Genomic DNA, 20,211 nt, shown 5'->3' on the forward strand with positions numbered 1-20,211 from the left:
ATACTCATGATGTTTAGCTACCTAAGCGGGTGGAATGTCCTTAACTATATAAATACAAAATATCAAGAACCGTTCGTTAAAACTTGAAAAAATAAAATGCAAATGAATTTTTACTATGGCCTTCCTTATTACTGGAATGTCTGATTAGAACGACGATTATAGCGAATACCAATTACTGTCCTGTCCTTTAAAAGAATCTGTTGTGCCGGAGGGAAAATTAACAGTAAAACTCTTAAGAAAATTTGCATTACAGAGGTAACCATTTCCTTGCCCTCTTGTCAACTGTCATAATAGGCATTTGGTACTACAACTCCAAGTCTCTCCCTTCCGTTATCATTACAGCTAAAAGATAAGGACAGCAAAAGGCATTACAGCAAATGTTATCCTCTGTTACCCGAGGCTAGCTGACGCGTACTGTTTACTCTTCAACTGCTATTGTACCTTGACGAAGCTGACCCCTTGAGCTGACTAAGTTAGACTAACGTTAACTTAAAAGGCAGCGCCTATATAGTTAGTTGCCTCACTTGCCTGTCTTCTGCTAAGTAGTAGTAAGCTTGGCATCAACACCAAATTCTGCACTGAGGAGGCGGACTTGCTTGTCTCTATCAAATACTTCTTTCTAGTCGGATTAAGAGGGTAAGTCTCTTAGGTTGTTGTTGTTATGTTTGAAAGCTATGAAGGTTTATATAAAGCACTACCACCCCAAAAATGCAGAAGAAATTGGGTTCTTAGCACGTCTTGAGTTGGGTGGAATAGCGTCACTCTTATTACCTTTTTTTTCGTCATGTAAAGTTTTTTACTATAAAATGTGATTTTATACCTCTCTTACATTCTCTGGAAATGACTCGACATTGAAAAGTTAATGTAGAGGGTAGATGGTGGAATTACTTCGGAAGTGTATACTTTAAATAAGCTATTTTCTGTACTTGATTGGTATGTCAGTTTTCAAATAAGTCTTTTTTTTTAAAATCTAAGTAATAAATATTTGTTTGTTTGTTTGTGACAATATTTGAACTGCACGTAAGATGAAAGTATACGCTACGGTACGAACAAGTGTAAAATTCAAGAGAATAAAATACCAAGTGACATTAAAACGCCGACAGTGCTTTGTCATCAAGATGCCAGTCTCGAGAAATCTGTTGAATTGCATTTGTCTGTCTGCTAATTCCTTCAGAGCTTGAGTTCAAGGAAGAAGATGCCATCATCTCAATTTTAACTCGTTAAGGTATTGTGACTTGATGGTGATGATTAAGATAAATGAAGTATCATGGGACTTGGAGGAATGTAGAGCGGGAAATGGCAAGTTCATAAATACAAAGTAAATGAGAAGCAAATGAAATAAGATTTTTTCCTAACATATGCAGTGTTAGAAGAATAGAAAAGATCGGAATGCGAACAAGGATGAGAAAAAATAATTTGGAGCTTTCAGGAGATTGGATGAAAGGAAGACAGTAGTTTGATAGGCTAACAAGTGTGAGGGTGAAGGGGACGAAAGTGTAACGTTGAGATTTCATTAAAAATTAAGTATTTTTCAATTGCCGTTAAACGGAGTTATTTCTACCATGAAAACACATCAACTAATATTTGAAATCTTAAGTAACGTGAAATCTTTCTATAGGTGTATTAGACTTACATTACGTTAATTAGTTCTGATGAATCACTGTGGGTTTCATGAGTTGCTAATCGAAAAATTGGGACGCAATCTGGAGTAGGATGTGTCCGAATTAATTGATAGTGACTTAGGCATAATTTGTAACATCTTAAATCGCATTGTCCCTATAAACTGAATTCTAAACGTAAAACTAATTGATTAAATTAGCAAAAATAATAAATATGAGGGTCATTCTAGCTGTAAGGTAACTATGGTAATTTCAAAATGTAACAGTGGACATCAATTCGAACGCAATGTTTACATCGTAGGGTCCGTCCATCTCCTCGTGTTCCAATGCTTTATCTTATCTGGTTAACGACAGTTGATATTGTATCAGTTTATGTGAGTATTTCTTGAATAAGGTTTTAAAATACCCACATTATATATGCGATGACAAATGTCAAATCTAATCATCTTTATATTCCTTTGGTCGTTTTTGCGATTAATATTGTTAAGTTTAAGCCACAGCCGCAGGTCATTGACACTGACATGGCAGCTGTTGTGAAATCTTAGGGGTTAATCCTGTACTGTGTATAACATAAACCCCAATAAAATTTAGTATTTTTACGTTAGAAGTAAAGTAAATGTTAGTGTATGTTGCAATGCAGCCGGCCTGTAGTACTTTGTTGTAAGTTTTGCTTAGGAATAGGTAGCTAAGCTGTAGTCTTACTGTCAATGTTATATTTTTAATCAAGTAGGAGCATTGGTTACCTAATTTTGCCTACCTACTACCGAAGGTATTTTTGCTTACTATACTGAAGGTAACAGGGTAAATGGTAAATTTTGCTTACTACCTAAGGTAACGGGAATGGATCTATTCCTCGGCGGCCTAGACTATGGCAGTTGCGGGTTTTTCTATGCAGTTTTACCTCCTGAAAAAGAATTTTAAGTATATAATATACTATTTATTCGGACGACTGTAATTAACCCTCGGGCTCGTACTAAACACGGCGAAATACATTTGACGCCCCAATTCCTGGTGGCTTTCGTATTCGCAGGGACGAATGATGCGGTATCCTTAGCACCTATATAGAAATACCGTAACAGGGTAAATGGTTAATTTTGCTCACTACCAAAGGTAACAGGTTAAATGGTTAATCTTGCATACTATACCTAAGGTAACAGGCTAAACCCAGCCAAGTTATAATTATGACTTCTCTTAGCTTGTATCCTAACAATTTAGTTGGCAATTACAATGCTATTATCTAATGTAGTTTTTCATGAAGTACAAGTTATATAGATCTACCTATATTTTTTTCTCCATTCATACCAATGCATTTCTAACAATTTACTTTTATACCAACAAGATTTTGGTAAAGCTTTACTTTATTTACTATGAGGAACCTGTCCTGGTTGATGATTGGCAGGAATCAGGCCGCACAACTATAGTATATAGTAGTTTTACTGAGATTTCTATGTTTCCCTAGCCTCCATAGCCTATAGGATAGTGTAAAATACAGGAATGCATCCTAACCCTATCTTCTTTAACCTACACAACTACCTAATCTTAGGGTGGTGTGTTCTGCCTGATCACTCTGGACCAACCCCCTCCATCCTAATTTGACTTAGAAGGCAGTAAAGCATAGAAATGAAATTCATACCAACCCCACCTTGCACATTGGTTTTTAAATGGGGAGAGGAACCCCTGGCTCCCCCAGAACATTACACAAGATATTCCTTACCGTAAGGTTGGGATGTGCACAACTGGATGTTGCATGTTTTCTCTTGCCCTAGTTCCAGAAAATGGTTTCCCCAGGGATTACTTTAGGTGGGTGAAATTGGAAGGAGTCTAAAAACATCTAGGAATTTCTTTTGAGAAGTTGAAATCAAATTTGGTCTCTTTATCAGGCAAGTGCAAATTTTTCACCTGCCATCGTTGAAGGCATCCAGTGATGCATATCATATTAAACTGTATTGTTTTACTTTTTTTTTCTTTTACTTTGGCTGCCAGTAGCATGAGATTCATTGCTGGACTGATAAGGTCTGAGTCATCCAATGTTGTATGTTAATTCTTGAAGCTTTGATGAAGAGTTGTTTAAGTTTTTTAATAATAATTGAATTACTCTGTGGGTATTGAGTCTTGATTGCATTATGTGATGATGGAATAAAGAAATTAAATATCTCCTTCCTCTGCATTGCTGAAATTAGATCACTTGGTGATCGTAGGCACTCAGATGGTTAACAAACACCCTTTTTAAATTCAAATTTTTAACCTGAAGTGTTTTTCCCTCTCTCATTCAAGACAGTCATTGTGACTTAAGCAAGATCTACTTATATTTGAACATTCTTAAGAATCTTCTCGTTATATTATCAGTTGTCACTAATGGTTCCTGCTCACTTTGGACTGGATTTTAGGAGGAAATCACCCAGGGATCTGATTTCTTCATGGAGATCATGGACAAATATGGGCTATATAGTGAAATATGTGCTGTAAGAACACAAAAAGCCACATTTTTCTTTTTGCAGTATGTTTTGCTCTATAGTTTCCTGGGTTCCCTAAGGAAGTGATCACCTTGAATTTCTAAATTCCATTGTTTTCCTAATGGTAAATCCTATTAAGGGCAACTGATATAGGTATGGAGGATCACACCATTTTCAGAGTGGAGTATAACTACAGCAAACTAAAATGGTCATGTAATAAAAAGACTAAGCAGGCACATGGTACAAAGATTTCTCTGTATAATTTGATTGGTTTCTATTTCTTCTGACATGAAGAACAGTAGTCTTGAGAAAACCTAAGGGTTTGAAGCAAATTTTGAAAATTATATACTATGCATGCATTAAAGGTGTCAAATTTATCATCATCTTTAAAGAATGTGGTTGGTGATTGGTCTTCATAAATTTCATAACTGTCTTGTCTTGGGAATGAATTGGCTATTAGCCTGGTTGACTGAATAATTTAACTAACAATTTTTATTCATCCAATTACATATATATCAAGTATGTACTGTATATCACAGGTCAATAACTACAGTAGTAAGTGATATAGATAGTAATGTTGTCTTATGCAAAAAATGCTATAAAGTAATGGAAATTTATCCACTTCAATAGTGGATAAATTGTCCTGTTATGGCCCTCTTCACTATTAGCTTCAATTTAAAGGTACAGAATGAAGGTACAGTACCTTGGTCTGAGTTTGACGGTGGTATGGTAGGTAATGTCCCCATGGCCTGGCTTTGCTGTCTTAAGCCTCTCTTACCTTTCTTCCATTTTGGATAGTGTGATTGCAATCAATTGGCTAGTGGTAACCTGGGACAGTAGGAACCTCTCAATGCTCCTATATGTTTCATTCTTGCTTATTATTTTAATCTTAGAGATGCTGAATATGTATCACAAATTAGAATTGTAACACAAAATAAAATTGTTTCTTCACCATATTTATTTCATAGTTTCAGGTATCCCAAATGATGTCCTGAGGTTCATCATTATATTGATGAAAAGTGCTTCAGGAAAACCATGACAGTGCTAAGCAAAACCGTGCCCTTTACATGTTATGAACTGGGCCATTGCTGGGAGCCGGCATGTTCTAAAGCAGCTTTTGAAATATGTATTATCAGTTTCATAGAGAGCTGTAAGATCTATGGGGTGGTGTATCTGGTGAGTTTTTATAAATGGCCTTACAGTGGATCCCCCGTATTCGCGTTCTCCGGATTCACGGTCTCACACATTCGCGGATTTCTCTCTGGAACGTTTCCCCGCATTATTCACGGGAAATTTGCCTATTCATGGTAATTTTCTATGAGAAATATCCACAAATTCCTGTTTTTTTTTTATATATAAATTTCATCATAAAATGCACTTTTTGTGATAAAACTATTAATAAAACCAGGTATAAAAATTTTTAGTGGGTTTTTCTTGAGTTTTAACTACCAAAATAGGAGGTTTTAAGCATTCTTATAGGGGTTCCAACTATTCGCGGGTTCTAACTATCCACGGGGGGGTCTGGTATGCATCCCTGCGATTACGGGGGACCACTGTAGTATATTTTTTCTTTTTACTGTACTGTAATTATGTAACCATTTGTATAAAGTCCCAGTGTTGTCAGAAGAGCAATGTCTAAATTTTGATAGTTCTTTGCAACTTTTATATAGTATGTACTGTAATAAGACTCTTCCATGTAAATACACTATTCAGCTCTTTCACATGGTTCATGGGTGCTAGCTACAACTCAAGTCCAACATTCAGACTCTTATTTCCTAAAAGAATATTTTTAAATGTGTGTTCAATTTACAATTATTGTATTAAGTAAAGCTCTCTTGTTACGATAGAAACTACTGGACAGTGAAAAGTATCATTGCAGCCTTATTCTTCAGGTGGGTATATACTATCAAGGAGTAAGGTATAGGATTTGTTTACCCGAGCTGTAGTTTAGGTTATTCACATCCTCATTGCTTCTTTGGAATCAATGAATTTGGTTGATGCATAGAGAGGCTAAGTAAATTGCAAATTTAGGGTAGGCTAGCTTGGGTGGCACTAGTTGTTGGACATAGTATATAGTCCAATGAAACCCTTTTCTGTGTTGCACTCTCCTCCATTTTGACTGCTTTATGATGTACCTACTTATTTTTAATGATTTTGGAATACTAGATTGTTTTATACTCTTAATAAGCTATTCAGTGTGGAATTTTGTTTGTTAATGCTTCTCTCTGTTTTTTGTTTATTCTTAAGCTCACTGGTCTCATACGATTAAAGAAGATGAACTTGGAAAGAGGTAAGAAATTATTGAAGGACTACTTGCGATCTTCATGTTTCCTTTGCGTGAATGCATTTGGCTACATTGGTATATTTTGCATTTTGAGGTGAGTTGTTTCCAACTACCATGTATTTTTCATTTTATATTTGAATCCCTTCAGTGTATATTAGGTCATGAAATATTTGTTTTTTACGTACAGGTCTAGATTTATGTACAAATAACTGGGCAAATGATTGCTTTGTGTATGTACGTATGAGCATATAAAATGTTATTAAATTTTGGTGATCATATCTTTGAAGACTTAAATTTACCCCTTTTTTACTAGATTTTCACAGCCTTTTTCAGTTCCATTCTAGTTGCATAGCACGAGGAAAATAAGAGGCTTGTACAGTATGTGTGAAGTATTTAAAATTATTCTACATTTTTGTATACTTTGAGAGGCATTACAACTTTCACTAGGTTTGATTTTCGTAAGATTAGTCATCCTTGTCCAATTTTAAACAAACTTATAAAAGACTCTGGATGGGGAGATTTATATAAACTGTGTTGCTGTAAACAACAAAATTCAAGATGCTTTTTAACACTTCTCCAATAGTCAGTCATGATTGAAAAACTTTTATACTTTGTTTTGCTTGTTTCTTATCCATTCCATTTTTTTTTTCTTACATTTTATGTAAGCTCAAGCTAATGTACATGAGATTCATACACCATATGTAGGTTATCTGGACCATTCTTTTGATTGTTAGGAAGAAACTCAGATTAAGGATCGGAGAGGATAAAAGATTAGTTTAAACAGACTTCTGAACCTAATAAAGGCTCTTTTCGGTCTGGGTACTGACATTAAATTTGTACATGTTCCTACAGCAGTGGTCCACAAACTTATTTTTTATTTTTCAATCATTTCAAGTTGTGACCGAGTGCTTTGTATGAGCTCATAAGCAGTATATTATCATTATTTTTCTGGTGCATGAATGAAAACTTAATGTAGGCCAATAAATTAGCATTTTTTCTTTTTAAACTCTTTAGTTAAATGGATATGTATCATTCAGTTACTTTGACATGATTATCCATTTCAAGTGAGTTACAGGTCAGGAAAGTAACTAGCCTAATCACTTTACTTAAGAAAGGTGAAATCTTTTGGTGAGATAGTCTTTCTTTAGTTCTGGGCCTCTCTGGGAGCAAGAATGTGTGCCAGCATAAAGATGGCATAATCTAAAACAGGAACAAAATTATTCATTTTGATATGTTTAACAAGACTGATATTACTATACGTACTTATAAATTATGTACTGTGCCCCCCCCGTTTACATGTTCTCCTGATTCACGGGAAATTCGCATTTTCCCAGTATTTGTTTGAGAAATATCCAGAAATATTCCTTTTTTTATAATTTTCATGATAAAATGCACTTTTTGTGATAAAACTATTAAAATAAAACAGGTATAAACATTTTCAGTGGGTTTTTTTTGAGTTTTACTACCAAAACAGGCCGTTTTCAGCGTTTTTGGGCGTTCCAACTATTCGCTGATTCTAAATATTTATGGGGGGTCTGATACACATCCCCGCGAATATGGGGGGACCACTGTATTGCATTTTTGTACTAATGTTGTATTGCTTTGTACCACAAGCAGAGAATAATATATAGTAGTACTATTAATTTTAACAGGCACCTGTTTCGTCACGTTAACTTCTTGTCAGCATCATTCCTTCCCGGTTTTCTTAGTGCATTGTGTGCTGTTCTTGTTGAACGTCCAGAACGCAGGTCTTTGCTTGCAATATATGTCACCAACGTGGTAAAGTATTTTGATTTTTTGTTAAGAAATAAATATAGCTGTTATTTATCTGTACAAAACTACAAACCATTGATTTTATGTAGGAGAATTTTTCAGAGTGATTTTGAAAGGGTCACTGAAGCATGATAACAAGGTGACTATTAGGTGGGTGAGCTGACAGCCTTATAAGAGTAGTAACTTAAATATTTTGTTGATGAATCTGGACTGTAAAATGATAGTGGTTAGCATGACATATATACTTACATTTTACATTTTGTCAACTTGTAGATTTGGGAACTAAGGGATGCACACACCAACGACTGTTAATCAAAGAGAACAGTATTTTGTCATTTAGAAGTCCTTTTTTTTTTTTTCTTTCTTTTTTTTTTTTTTTTTTTTACATGTGTGTAATCCTTTTCCAGGCTTCTGAGTCGCTATGGAATACAGCAAAGGAATATGGGTATGTGAAGTCCATTCCACGTGGGGAAATCCTAGTGTTTGTTGGAGCTATGACCATATTAGGATATTATTTTCGGACAGAGAAACCCTTGAGTAGAATTATTCACTCAATTCTTCAGTAAGTTGAATATTACTGTTTTGTGTTGATTTTTTTTCTGTATTTTCAATGTAGCCTTCAGGGGGGGTTGACTTCAGAAGTGTCTTCAGGTACATATTTAAGATTTCTATATCAGTATATCATATGAAGAAAATTTTATGGAAATTATGAAATGGGCTTATAATTTACAGACACAGACAACCCTTAACTTTTCTAGTTCAACATCCATATCCATCAAGTTATCCACCTCTATTCTGCATAGCTTTAGGGAATTGAAAAGTTGAAACAAGGGCATTACTGTGCCAGGCTTGTATCCTTCTCTGAAATGCACTGCTATCTTATTTTGTCCTTCCATCTCATTTGTAGATGCCATCATCCCTTGCCAGCATTGTGCTGATATAAAAGAAGTAAGTTTGGTAAACTAATTTGAGAGATATTTTACTTATCCCTTACAGCATAACTGACTCTTAACTTGGTGGTGTTTTGGAATTCTGGTATTTGCAGTCTTTTCATAATGCACTGATTGGAAATGGAGTTGTTACTGGATAATACATGTTTCATACTACATATGACATCCTGTTGATTGTTTTTCTGACGTTTAGCTCCAGATGTTAGAGAATTTAGGAATATTCTGTACCTTTATTAAAGTTAAATATGTTTAAATATTGGCCCAGATGTTTTTCTGACCCTTTTTTATTGATAAATAGAAACATGATAACTTCTTAATTTAATAGTTTTGTTAAAACTTGAAAATACTGGATGTGGTAACTCTTGTACTACTCTCTGTGAGAGGGTACCAGTTGTTAATATTTGATTACTAATAAATTGAAAATCTAGACTTAAAACAACTTCAATTACTGTATCTAATAAACATGTTTTGACTAACATATGATCATTGTGAACAGTTTAGTTTTCTCCCAGTGTGAAATATTGCATGCAATCAGTTAGTTTTGAGCATCTAATGCAAGTGTGATATACTAGACCTTATTCATTCTACCTGAAATTGTAAATTTCAAATAAATAAAAATTATCATTTGAAATAGATAGGCAGGTAGAGAATGTATTAAGGATCATTCAGTCAAAAGAACCTCTCTATCCCTCTCATTTTCTTTACAAAATTGTAATTAGCTTTATCCTCCTAATCTTTTCATAGCTATTCTTGATTTGGTAACCTTCAATAATTATTTTTTATTTTGTATGCACTAATTCTAATACATATAATTTTTGGCTTGAGCTTTGGTATCCATTGGAAAATGTAACATCAGGTTAAGTTTTATTGGTAATAGTTTTCTCTCTCCCTCTCTCAGCAGTGTGGAAGAGTTCAAAAGAAAGCTAGACAAAATCATTAGAACACTATGAATGAATTGTAAAACCTGTTCCTAAAGACAGTGAGCACATGATGTCTCCTCGTATGGACTAATAAGTCTTTGAGACATCCTAATCCTTGTAACTCACTCTCTGTAATATTTTATGGCCTACTTGAGGTAAATTGCACTAAGTATACCTTTGAAATTCTCCAAGAATTCCATTTTTAATAGCTTAGCTTGTACAATGTCATATTTTGGATGCTGTAAAATAATGAAATATGTTTGGGATCTTACAGAGATTTTAATCATGTTAATAGTTGCAAACTCACCGATATGCAGTTTTTGGGATTACATGTAAAATAATATGAGTTGAATGAGAGAGAATTGGCCCAAATAGGAAGATTTGTGTAAGCTGTGTATTTTCCTGGAGTATATGACCTAGATAGACCTAGGTATAGATTACCTGTTTAGATGTCAACTCTCTCTCTCTCTCTCTCTCTCTCTCTCTCTCTCTCTCTCTCTCTCTCTCTCTCTCTCTCTCTCTCTCTCTCTCTCTCTCTCTCTCTCTCTCTCTCTCTCTCTCTCTTACCCCAAAAGATACAGTTGCAAGTACTTTAAGACAAACTTTTTCCCCAGGTTTATCCTTGGTCATGGGGAGTCTGGTTATATGGTCCATTCACGCCAGGCCAGGGTAGCGTCATTATCTGGAACCACTTGTACAAAACAGTTATCGTGGGTAAGACCACAGTATTAACTGGGGTACTTTTTTATTCTTAAGTTTATCAAGACGACATCATTGGTAAATGCCTTTTTACAATTTCTTTTTTGGGGATTAAATGGCTATTGTGAGGCAGATAAAATTTTATTTGGTATTACAGTCAAATAGTTCAGTACAGTATAATCTCTGTCATTTATCATTAGCTAAAGGAATACTGCACAGATGAAGACTGTTGCATAAGTTACACAAATGTAAATAGAAACTGTTCAGTTCTTTGTAGGAAGTTACGTACTATACTTACATGGTGTCTTGCAAGTCATCATTTAAATGGTAGTACTCTAGTATCTCTGCAAGGTTCCTTTGGCCCTCATTTGCATTACTCTCTGCCTTTTATTTTTCATCTGTTCTATTTAGTCTGTTTTCATTTCTATGGAAGAAAAGGTACCATGTGCATTCAGACATTTTAAGATTATTAAAATAATCCTGCATAACTTATTTTAATGACTGGTGAATTTGTCCTCTTTTTATTTAGTTTTGGTAATGATCAATCAATGAACCAGTTCTTGACTTTTTGTCTTGCTACATGAAAGAATAATGTCTGGAAGGAATTAAGTAAAAAGAAGATTAAATTAATTTTGGAAAAAAAAGAAAATTATTATGAGAATGCATCAAGTCATACCAGCTTGAACAATTTTGCAAGGAGATTGGCCCCACTGTTCATGCCCAGCTCGTGCTATACTGTTCCTGAAAGAGCATAGTCATTCCTCTGTGTTAGTCTCTTCCCAAATTAATCTTACACCTCAAGAGTGAGGGGAAGGGAAGTGCTGGAACTTTGACTAATAGGTTGATAGATAATCATGTTTAACTGTTAAAGCATGATTAGTTTTTACAAGGCCAGTAATCAGAAAGTAGCTGGGGTCATGATTTATGAGGGATGATGATGTAGTAAACCTGTGGAAGAGCAGAGTAGACTGAGGTGGAAGAAAAAAAAATTATGCCATAGATAACGTCTGTGGCTAATGAAGAAGAATTAATTATATGCTGAATACCAACCTTTCTCAACTAACTTGGAACACTTACTTATTCATAAGTCCACAGCCAGCAATGACAGTGTACATCCAGAATTTTTATGTCATTATGTAAATGTAAATGAAGAACAGTTTTAATAACTGCTACAAATTTAGTATATGGGAAGTAATCCATGTGAAGCATGTAAATATAAAAAAAATTAACAAGTGCATGATAAGTAATTATTTGACTAAGAAGGATTATACATCGTATGAATGTATGCAAAATTAATTCATTTTAGGCTGATGTGAAACAATCTTCTTACTTTAACAAGATGTCCCTCCTCCCAACCCCTCCATTGGTGCACACCCTGGGTCTCAGATTTAAGAATAACAGTATTTGATAGGTTAGAGATGGAATTTCCCTTAGCATGCTCCTCGATTGCCCATTGTGAAATAAGATCAAGATTTTTGTATATACATACACAAAACAAAAATCTTTTTAAAAGTGTTATATGTATTTTCGTTTTTACAACCCATTGTGATTCACTTCGTAGTGCTCCCTTTTAGGGGATTATAAAAAGCTTGCATTGCAGGCCGAAAGTTACTTTTGTATGCTATTGCAGGTAAGTTTAGAGATAATACTTGATAGCTAAGTGATACCTGTAATAACCTCTTCATATTGCAAAGTCTCATGTTTATGCCTGTTCACATGTAGCAAGTAGATCATTTTTATGAAAATTATAATTGAGTGTTTTGTTTTATGGAAAGATATAAAAAATAAAAGTGTGTAACCTATTTACTGTATTTGCTATAGGAAAATAATTTGTTAGCCATGGGTTTATTTTAGTTGTTCCTCACTGGCTAGTTTTAGGCTTGTTGATAAGGTTTCATGAAATTTAACATAAGCAAACACAGCATGCCAGTATATAACTTAAAAAGAGCACAACGTCATGTTTGCAGTAATATTTAAGACAGCTTTGTTTAGTTTCCTTATTGGGTTTGCCCCATCAGTCTTGTTCTAAAAAAACTTGAGTACATCTTAAATGATACATTACATTGACTTTTATGTGCATTGTCTCTCTCTCTTTATCCCAGAAGGTACGGATGAGCAGAATCACATCTTTTACCAATAGAACATAGAATGATTTTCAAAGTCTAGCAATTTTTTTTTATTTTTATATGTACTTTTTTCAGAGAGAGAAGTTGATAGCTCTAACTAGGAGTAAACATACTGCTTGCCCTCATAAAAAGGGATGTCTTCTTCACTTTGCTCAGGTATTTTAGTGGTTTTTTCCTGTCTTGTTGCTGATACATATACTCTTGTGCATGATATTAACTCAGTGTACCTCTTATAATTCTCAGATCTCTTTCTTATATATGCTGCAAAAGGCTCCTTGTTATGTCATTTTGCCCTCTAGCAAGATTAATATTTGCCTTTACAGTTTTTTCATACAGTTTTTTCATTCCTTCTTATCTGTCAAAACTTTACCATGCTCCAAGTTTTACCTTTCACTAAACAATAGATCTTTTGGCAGGTTTTGTGTAGGGATAGAAATGTTAGTAATGTTAAAGAAAATATACAAAAAATGCATAATAGTTAAATGTATTAAAAATGGTACCCTGGTACCCTGTAATTGACAGGGTTTCAACATTATATTTTATTAGTCATTACATTAGTAACTCTGTGAAATATTATTTGTACTGTACTAATAATTTTGACACACAAATATAACTTGAAACATTAGACAAAACTGTTGAATGGCCTGCTACCAGTCAGACAGCAGATGATCTTTGTCTGAATTATTACATGGCATGAAGTAATTAGGAGTTACAGACTCATGAAATAAATGTTGAGTATCAGGTTAAAACATGGTAAGTATAAAAAAAGCATACTATTTAATTAGTGTAAGTAAAATACATTTGATAGCACATAATAAAATAGGATATAATGATAAAAATGTCATCTAGGAAACTAGCAAAATTGTGTAATTGAAATTTTGTAGACTTATGCATATGTACTTCCTGGATTTTCCTTTTATTTATGATTGTTGTCATTTCAGAATGCCTTTAATGGATTTGCGAATGGGTTTTTACTGCAATTAACTGTACAGGTGTTGCCATCAATTCCTCGATTAATCAGAACACCATCAACACTATTGAGAATACTTAGGAGTAGCAAAAATATAGAGGCTGGATTGTTTTTTGCTTGGTTCACCTGTGTTTTCAAGGTTAGTAATTGTATCTCTGTGTAATGATTTTTAGATTGATTGTTCATGCAGTACAGAACCATAAGATGAACTGATTTCTTTCGCTTAATTTTTGTTTTCTAGGGCATGTGCTGTGCAGGTCGCTGGTGGGATGGAACAGAATACCCATACCATGGGGCGCTGGCAGGTGCTGTATCTGCTTTGGGAATGTATTTTTATTCTGCGCCCTCCTTAGCTTCTTACTTGTTGTGGAAAACTTTTGAGGTAAGTTTTGTCTCCTTTCCCTATCAAATTAGTTTTTATTTATTCAGTGACTGAAAACATGTTAGAAGTGTAATTAACATACTTAATTCATTCCTTTGAATCTTATCTGTTATTTTGTAATGCATATTAAATTATTGTCATAATTTCACATCAGTTTGCTCTTTATGGAGTTTGACCTGAAATATGTTCCCTACATTATCTTCTGACTTAGGCTCTTTCTGTATGAACTCCTGTTAGGTCCAGATCTTTTTCTATCCACTTTTTCCATTAATTCTTAGGCGTTCCTATGTTTTCCTCCCCGTAGGAGGGTAGTCCTGTTGGTGCACTTCATGCACTTTAGGCAGTACTTAAGGTTCTTTGCAACATCTCTTTGGCCCCTAGCTGTAACTGGTTTCATTTCTTTTACTGCACCTCTGTTCATAATATTTCATCTTACTTTTCACCTTTCATAATACTAATTGGTTCTTAGTGCAATTGCGAGGTTTTCCTCTTGTTGCACCTTTCAAACCTTTTTAGTGTCAATTTCCGTTTCAGCTCTGAATGACCTCTTAGATCTCTGTTCTAAATTCTATCCTACAAGTTTTCCTTATTTACGGCTTTGCTTACCAACTGTACCTCATCTATTCTCCTCACATGTCCAAACTAACTCAATCTGTGAGCTTTTTAAGTTTTTTCATTCCAACCTTTGACAAATCTCTCCATTGATTCCTCATTCATGACATAATTTTGACTGTACTCTGTCCACAAATCTCAAAAAGATTCACAAAATTCTAAATGGACTGAAGAAATTTTTTTGTTTTTTTTTTTGTTTTAGTGGTGTAAGAAATAAGAGATTTCCCAAGCAGATCTATCTCTCTCTGGTTGACCATTAGTACTATTATAAGGCTTTTTGAAATTCAAAGCTTGGTCTGCCTGCCCACATTGGGCAAGTGGCTATCTTCAACTTACTGGTTTGGCAAATATGAATCCTTATTGAGGTATCTGACAGCACACTCATGCTTTATTCTTAATTAAATATTCCAACAAGTCAGAGAAGAAAACAGATTCAAAGAAATAACAGAAATAACAACAAAAATACTTTGTTAGGAGATATAGCAGCAAATCCTGCATCAGATTTTAAACATTTCCTCATGTAAATTTTGAGGTTTGTAGTCCATAGAATATGTATTTTTCTTTATAATATAGTATTAAACTGTTTGTATTTACAAAATTTTTTCCCCATAGGGTTTGTATGAGAATGGCTGTAATGCAGGATATCTTCCACGCATTCCCGGCTCTGTTGAATTCTTATATTGTTTAAGTACAGGCTACCTCTTCCATACTTGTGTAATTGACTGCAGAAACCTAAAACCATCTTATCAGCGCTTCCTTGATCGGTTAACTTGGCATAGGTAAGAGTAGATAAGAGACAACATTAAATGATTTTTCATTGGTTCAAATAAAAGAAAATCTTTGCAAGTGTTTTGTTGATAGATTCAGTAATAATCAAATGATCTCAGATCTACATTAGGAGTGACAAATTGCATATTTTGTTCACATTTTGTCATGCATACGATATGAGAACACTGATTTTTCATTCTTGGTATTGATTGCACATTGAGTATTTTATTTTACATAAATGAGACTTTTGAATCTTGGAAAGACATTTTTGTTTCCATTACATCAGTGAGAATCTAGAAATGTGAGTACTGAAGCCAATCTGCTTTTTGCTCTTTGATATACCATAACAGCAATTTGGATAAAAGGCTTTGCTGGTGTAAAGAGAAAACCATATATGTTGACTCTTAAATAAGTTTTCCTACAATAATCTCTTTATAGTGCTTTTAGGCTTAGATTGTGTTGATGATGTAGTAGTATATATATTTGCCAGTGACCATTATCATATAAACTAAGTTTGTGTTCCACAAATTATTCATAATTGCGTAATTGAAGTCATTGGGAATCCTAGATTCTCCATTCCTGAATGACAATTAGATTGTAAGTTGAATAGGCAGCAAGGTGCATGCGCACTCTGTCCTTTGGTTCCACATAGGAAAGAACCTAAATTCTTGCACAACTCCTTGGCAGTCTTGAAGTCTTTTTCTTGGACATTTATAGCTGATTTCTTATTTATGTCTCTTTTCCTCATTTGTCTTTTCCATTCACACAGTTGGAGGTTTATACTTGTTTGGGGGCGACTCCAAACATTTCACGTGTTTGACAGTATTCCAGTTACGGTGTTTTTGTTTTATTTGACATTTCTCTGATTTATTGTTCTTGTCACATATAATTTCTATGGGGTTATGTAGTTGTTACTATCGATTGCTCATGAACGTTGGAGGTAGTTATTGGCTGGCAGTGTATTAATATGCTACTTTAAGAAAGTTAATGTAGATAAGGTAGAAATACTGTAAAGAATAAATGCTGCTAATATTTACCATCCTTGCGAATAAAGTGCACTTTTGAAAATATAAATAGATAAGTAAATAATAAAATGTATTTTTTCAAGCCTGTACTATAGGGAGGGTTGGCATAGGGAAGGGCATCCATCCAATAAAAAAAAAAAAAAAAATGTATGAAATGGACTTGATCTGCATTTCCAAATCTGACGCTGCTTTCAGTTTAGTTCATGCAGTTAAAAACTGGCATGCATTTTGTGATTTTGAATTAGTTAAGTATATCTTAATTTAATCAGACCACTGAGCTGATTAACAGCTCTCCTAAGGGTTGGTCCGAAGGATTAGGTATTTTTATAGTGGCTAGGAACCAATTAGAAATAAATTCCTCTGATCCTGCGTTGACTGAGCCAAGAATCGAACTTCAGACCACCAGATTGTTATCCCAGCGTGAAAACCACTCGTCCGAGGAACATGTTTTCGACTAGATATGCTCTGACCAAGACAATAGAGTATCTGTTCCTTGCAATTGGCTTGGTGGCTATTATTTTGACAGATCTATTTTAATCTGATTGGATCCCTAATTTGGCCCTTATTGACTAGGTTTTTGTTGAATGCCCCCTTTGATTGTCCGAAATACTGTTCACTGTAGCTAGTTAGTGGGGTTTCTTCTGGCTTGGCAAGCTTTATGGTTGACACTTTCCCACAAGGGTTGAAGCCTACAGCATAACTTGTGTAACATATCAGCCATACTAAATTCTCTTTGAAGTATTCCACTCCCTAGCTGTGTTGCTTTTGATAGTGCCCATTGGTCTTCTCCAAATTAGCAATTTCTTTCATTTTACCTCGCTCTAATTTCACTTCTCATTTAAGAACAAACCTTGTAGGCGAGTTCTATGTGTCTATGAATGATGCCCTTAGTAAAAGTAGTGTTTGTATTATGTTTGAAGACATTACAGTTAGATTTGATCAGGCTATTTGTTACATCAGTAAAATGGCCATGTTCTGAAATAACTTTTGCTGCATGTATCGATAACTATAGGAATGATTCATTCATTATGATAAAAAGGTTAATTTTTATTCCTTAATCTTAGTACTATACACCAGAAGCATTTAATGCAAGGTGTTTTACAAATAATTCATGGTCATTAATATTTTTCAGAATGTTCCAGTATAACCGTCATCTTCTCGACTCGTTCGGATTTGAAAGTAGCAAAGGATTTGAGTATTACTGGCCAAAGTATGATGTGACAAAAATTAGTGATGCTGTGAAACACATGGGTCCAGTGTGTAAATAGGAATATAGCTGGAGGTTAAGGTAGTAGGGAAATGTGTGATTTATTTTATTACCTATGGTGCTACATTACGGTATGCTAATTTTATAAATTATTAAGTAAGAATGTTATATTTCAACTAAAGTCTATTTTTGTCACTATTTTAGATGTAGTATAGGATATAGAGGGCCTCAGAACCAGAGAGTCGTATATGCCACTTTTTAAAAAATTAGTAAATTGGCCTCAAAGTTTATCATTTATTACTCTGGTTCTAAGAAAGATATCGATTTAAACTTAGTTTCATATGAAAGCTATACTCTTTATAAGTTTTTTGTGAAAATTTGAAAAAAATTGTTGGGTGCGCTTGCGCGCTAGCATTCAAAATGTCTGCCAAACTCCCATTTTTTTTTAATATTTGAGTCATAACAAGCACTTAAACCATAATTGAATGTGTTAAACGATAATAAAGTGTTATCATATTGTTGTAATAATGATGTTGATATTAATAAGAGTAATAGTAATAATACTGGTAATAATAATGATAATAAATACTAATTCAATAATATTGATAAGTAATAATAGTGTGCTGAAATACGATACATTTTTGTGATAAGAAACCGAGAATTGCTAATGAAAATGATAATAATAATAGTAATAATAATAATAATAGTAATAACAATGGGAATAATAATAATAATAATAATAATGATAATGATGATAATAATAGTAATAATAATAATGATGATAGTACAATAATATTAGTACTAATAATGACACTGATGATGATAACCTTTCATCATCATAATACATCGATACTTATAATCAATCACAAGAAAATACTATAATAGAATAGTAATACTATTGTCATAATAATAATGATAATAATAATAATAATAATAATGATAATAATAATAATGATAGAAATAATAATATTATGATGGTTGTAATAATGATGTTGACGATGATAACCTTGAATCACCATGATGTTTAACATCATCAATAATCACAATAATATTATTATCATAATAATTTTTTTTTACTACTACTATACTACTAGGGCCCCCCATCCTTTAATAGAAGCTGCAATGTGAAGGGGACTTAACTCGATCAGATTGCAGTCTGTTAGCTCCAAACATCGCTACCAGCTGTGACCCTCATCCACTACTACTACTACTACTAGTACTACGACTATTATTACTGCCAGAGGAAGACATAATGTACTCAAATAAAGAGTAATTTAGACAAAATAACAGCACAACACAACGGATAATCGTAATCTCCCGCTATGATCACTGAAGTGAGATGTAAACATTGGCGGGAGATTGTAAGCTGCGCGGTGATTGGTCGATGCTTACACGCGCCTTATGGGGAAAAACGCTCATTGGCCTAGAATTCGCTACCCGCAAAGTGACGCGCGCTCTCATTGGCTTAATCAGCGCTAGTGATATGCGTCTATCTGGTCCTCATGAACCGTCCGAGCGGCTGCCAGCACCGCTCGAAGTCATGTTCTTTCCTGTAGCTAAAATCGATAATTCCGACTGTCCCAGTAGGAATTTCGACCGTATGTAAATGGTGGAATGGCCTAGAAATGCCTCAAATACACAGAGAAAAGGTTGCCAAATCTACCAGTATGCATAACTCCAAATCCATGGAAGTGGCATATACGACTTTCTGGTTCTGGGGCCCTCATATGTAGAATGTACCTATAAAATTAGCCATTGTGAGTTTTTTTTTACAGCACTTAATATACAGTAGATCATTAGTAGCAGCGTTTTGTTCAACCCATGGAAGGTTTGAGATGTGCCATAATAAAACTCATACGTGTATCTTTGGTTGGCTCTAAATCAATTCTGAGCTTGTTACAGAATCAGTGCCAGCAGATATTATCATGTCTTTGGAGTTAAGTCAGTAGTAGTGCCTCGTTAAATAATCAGCAAATTAAATTAAAACTGGTTCAGCACCTTTATTTCAGGGAGTTCAAGAACAGAAGGATCTGCCTTGCATGTGCAATATTGTACTCGCTTACTTCACTTTGCTGCCCATTCTTTGGAAATTTTTGTCTGGAAACATTTCACTGACTGACAAAATAGGCTATATATAATGAGGGTTTGTTGTGAAACCCATTTTTGTATTAAACAATATTTATGGAAATTGGGTCACAAGGGGTGGCCATCAAGTAACTGTTATATATGATTATGCTTAATTCAGACAGAATTAAACACTTTCAAGCAAGTATGTACATTGCTTTATGATGAAGGAATAATCTTTCATTTAAATCAAAGTGATGCAGATTACTTACATATACTAATGGCCTGGATTTAATACTTCTGGTAAAAGGCTAGAAGTTTTTAGTTCGTAGCACATTCTCAACTTAACTTACTTTCTA

General features: G+C 34.2%; 1 protein-coding gene across 3 annotated transcripts; it reads left to right on the forward strand.

Annotated features, from left to right (window-relative positions):
- Positions 1-381: 381 nt before the first annotated feature.
- LOC135194954 (transmembrane protein 135-like) lies at positions 382-18,352 on the forward strand. 3 transcript variants are annotated; one of them, XM_064221184.1, is made up of 11 exons: positions 382-636; positions 5,041-5,248; positions 6,320-6,450; positions 8,009-8,135; positions 8,537-8,691; positions 10,614-10,713; positions 12,900-12,980; positions 13,766-13,933; positions 14,036-14,176; positions 15,401-15,567; positions 17,714-18,352. In XM_064221184.1, exons 2-11 carry the CDS (start codon positions 5,108-5,110, stop codon positions 17,847-17,849), a joined length of 1,347 nt encoding a protein of 448 aa, XP_064077254.1. In that variant the 5' UTR covers positions 382-636; positions 5,041-5,107; the 3' UTR covers positions 17,850-18,352. The 3 variants fall into 3 exon arrangements, with proteins under 3 accessions (XP_064077254.1, XP_064077257.1, XP_064077255.1); XM_064221187.1 differs by lacking the exon at positions 382-636 and adding an exon at positions 1,850-1,993; XM_064221185.1 differs by lacking the exon at positions 382-636 and adding an exon at positions 2,125-2,279.
- The last annotated feature ends 1,859 nt before the right edge of the window (positions 18,353-20,211 follow it).

Source organism: Macrobrachium nipponense, chromosome 15 (genome assembly GCF_015104395.2).
Source record: "Macrobrachium nipponense isolate FS-2020 chromosome 15, ASM1510439v2, whole genome shotgun sequence".
NCBI classification, from domain to species: Eukaryota; Metazoa; Arthropoda; class Malacostraca; order Decapoda; family Palaemonidae; genus Macrobrachium; species Macrobrachium nipponense.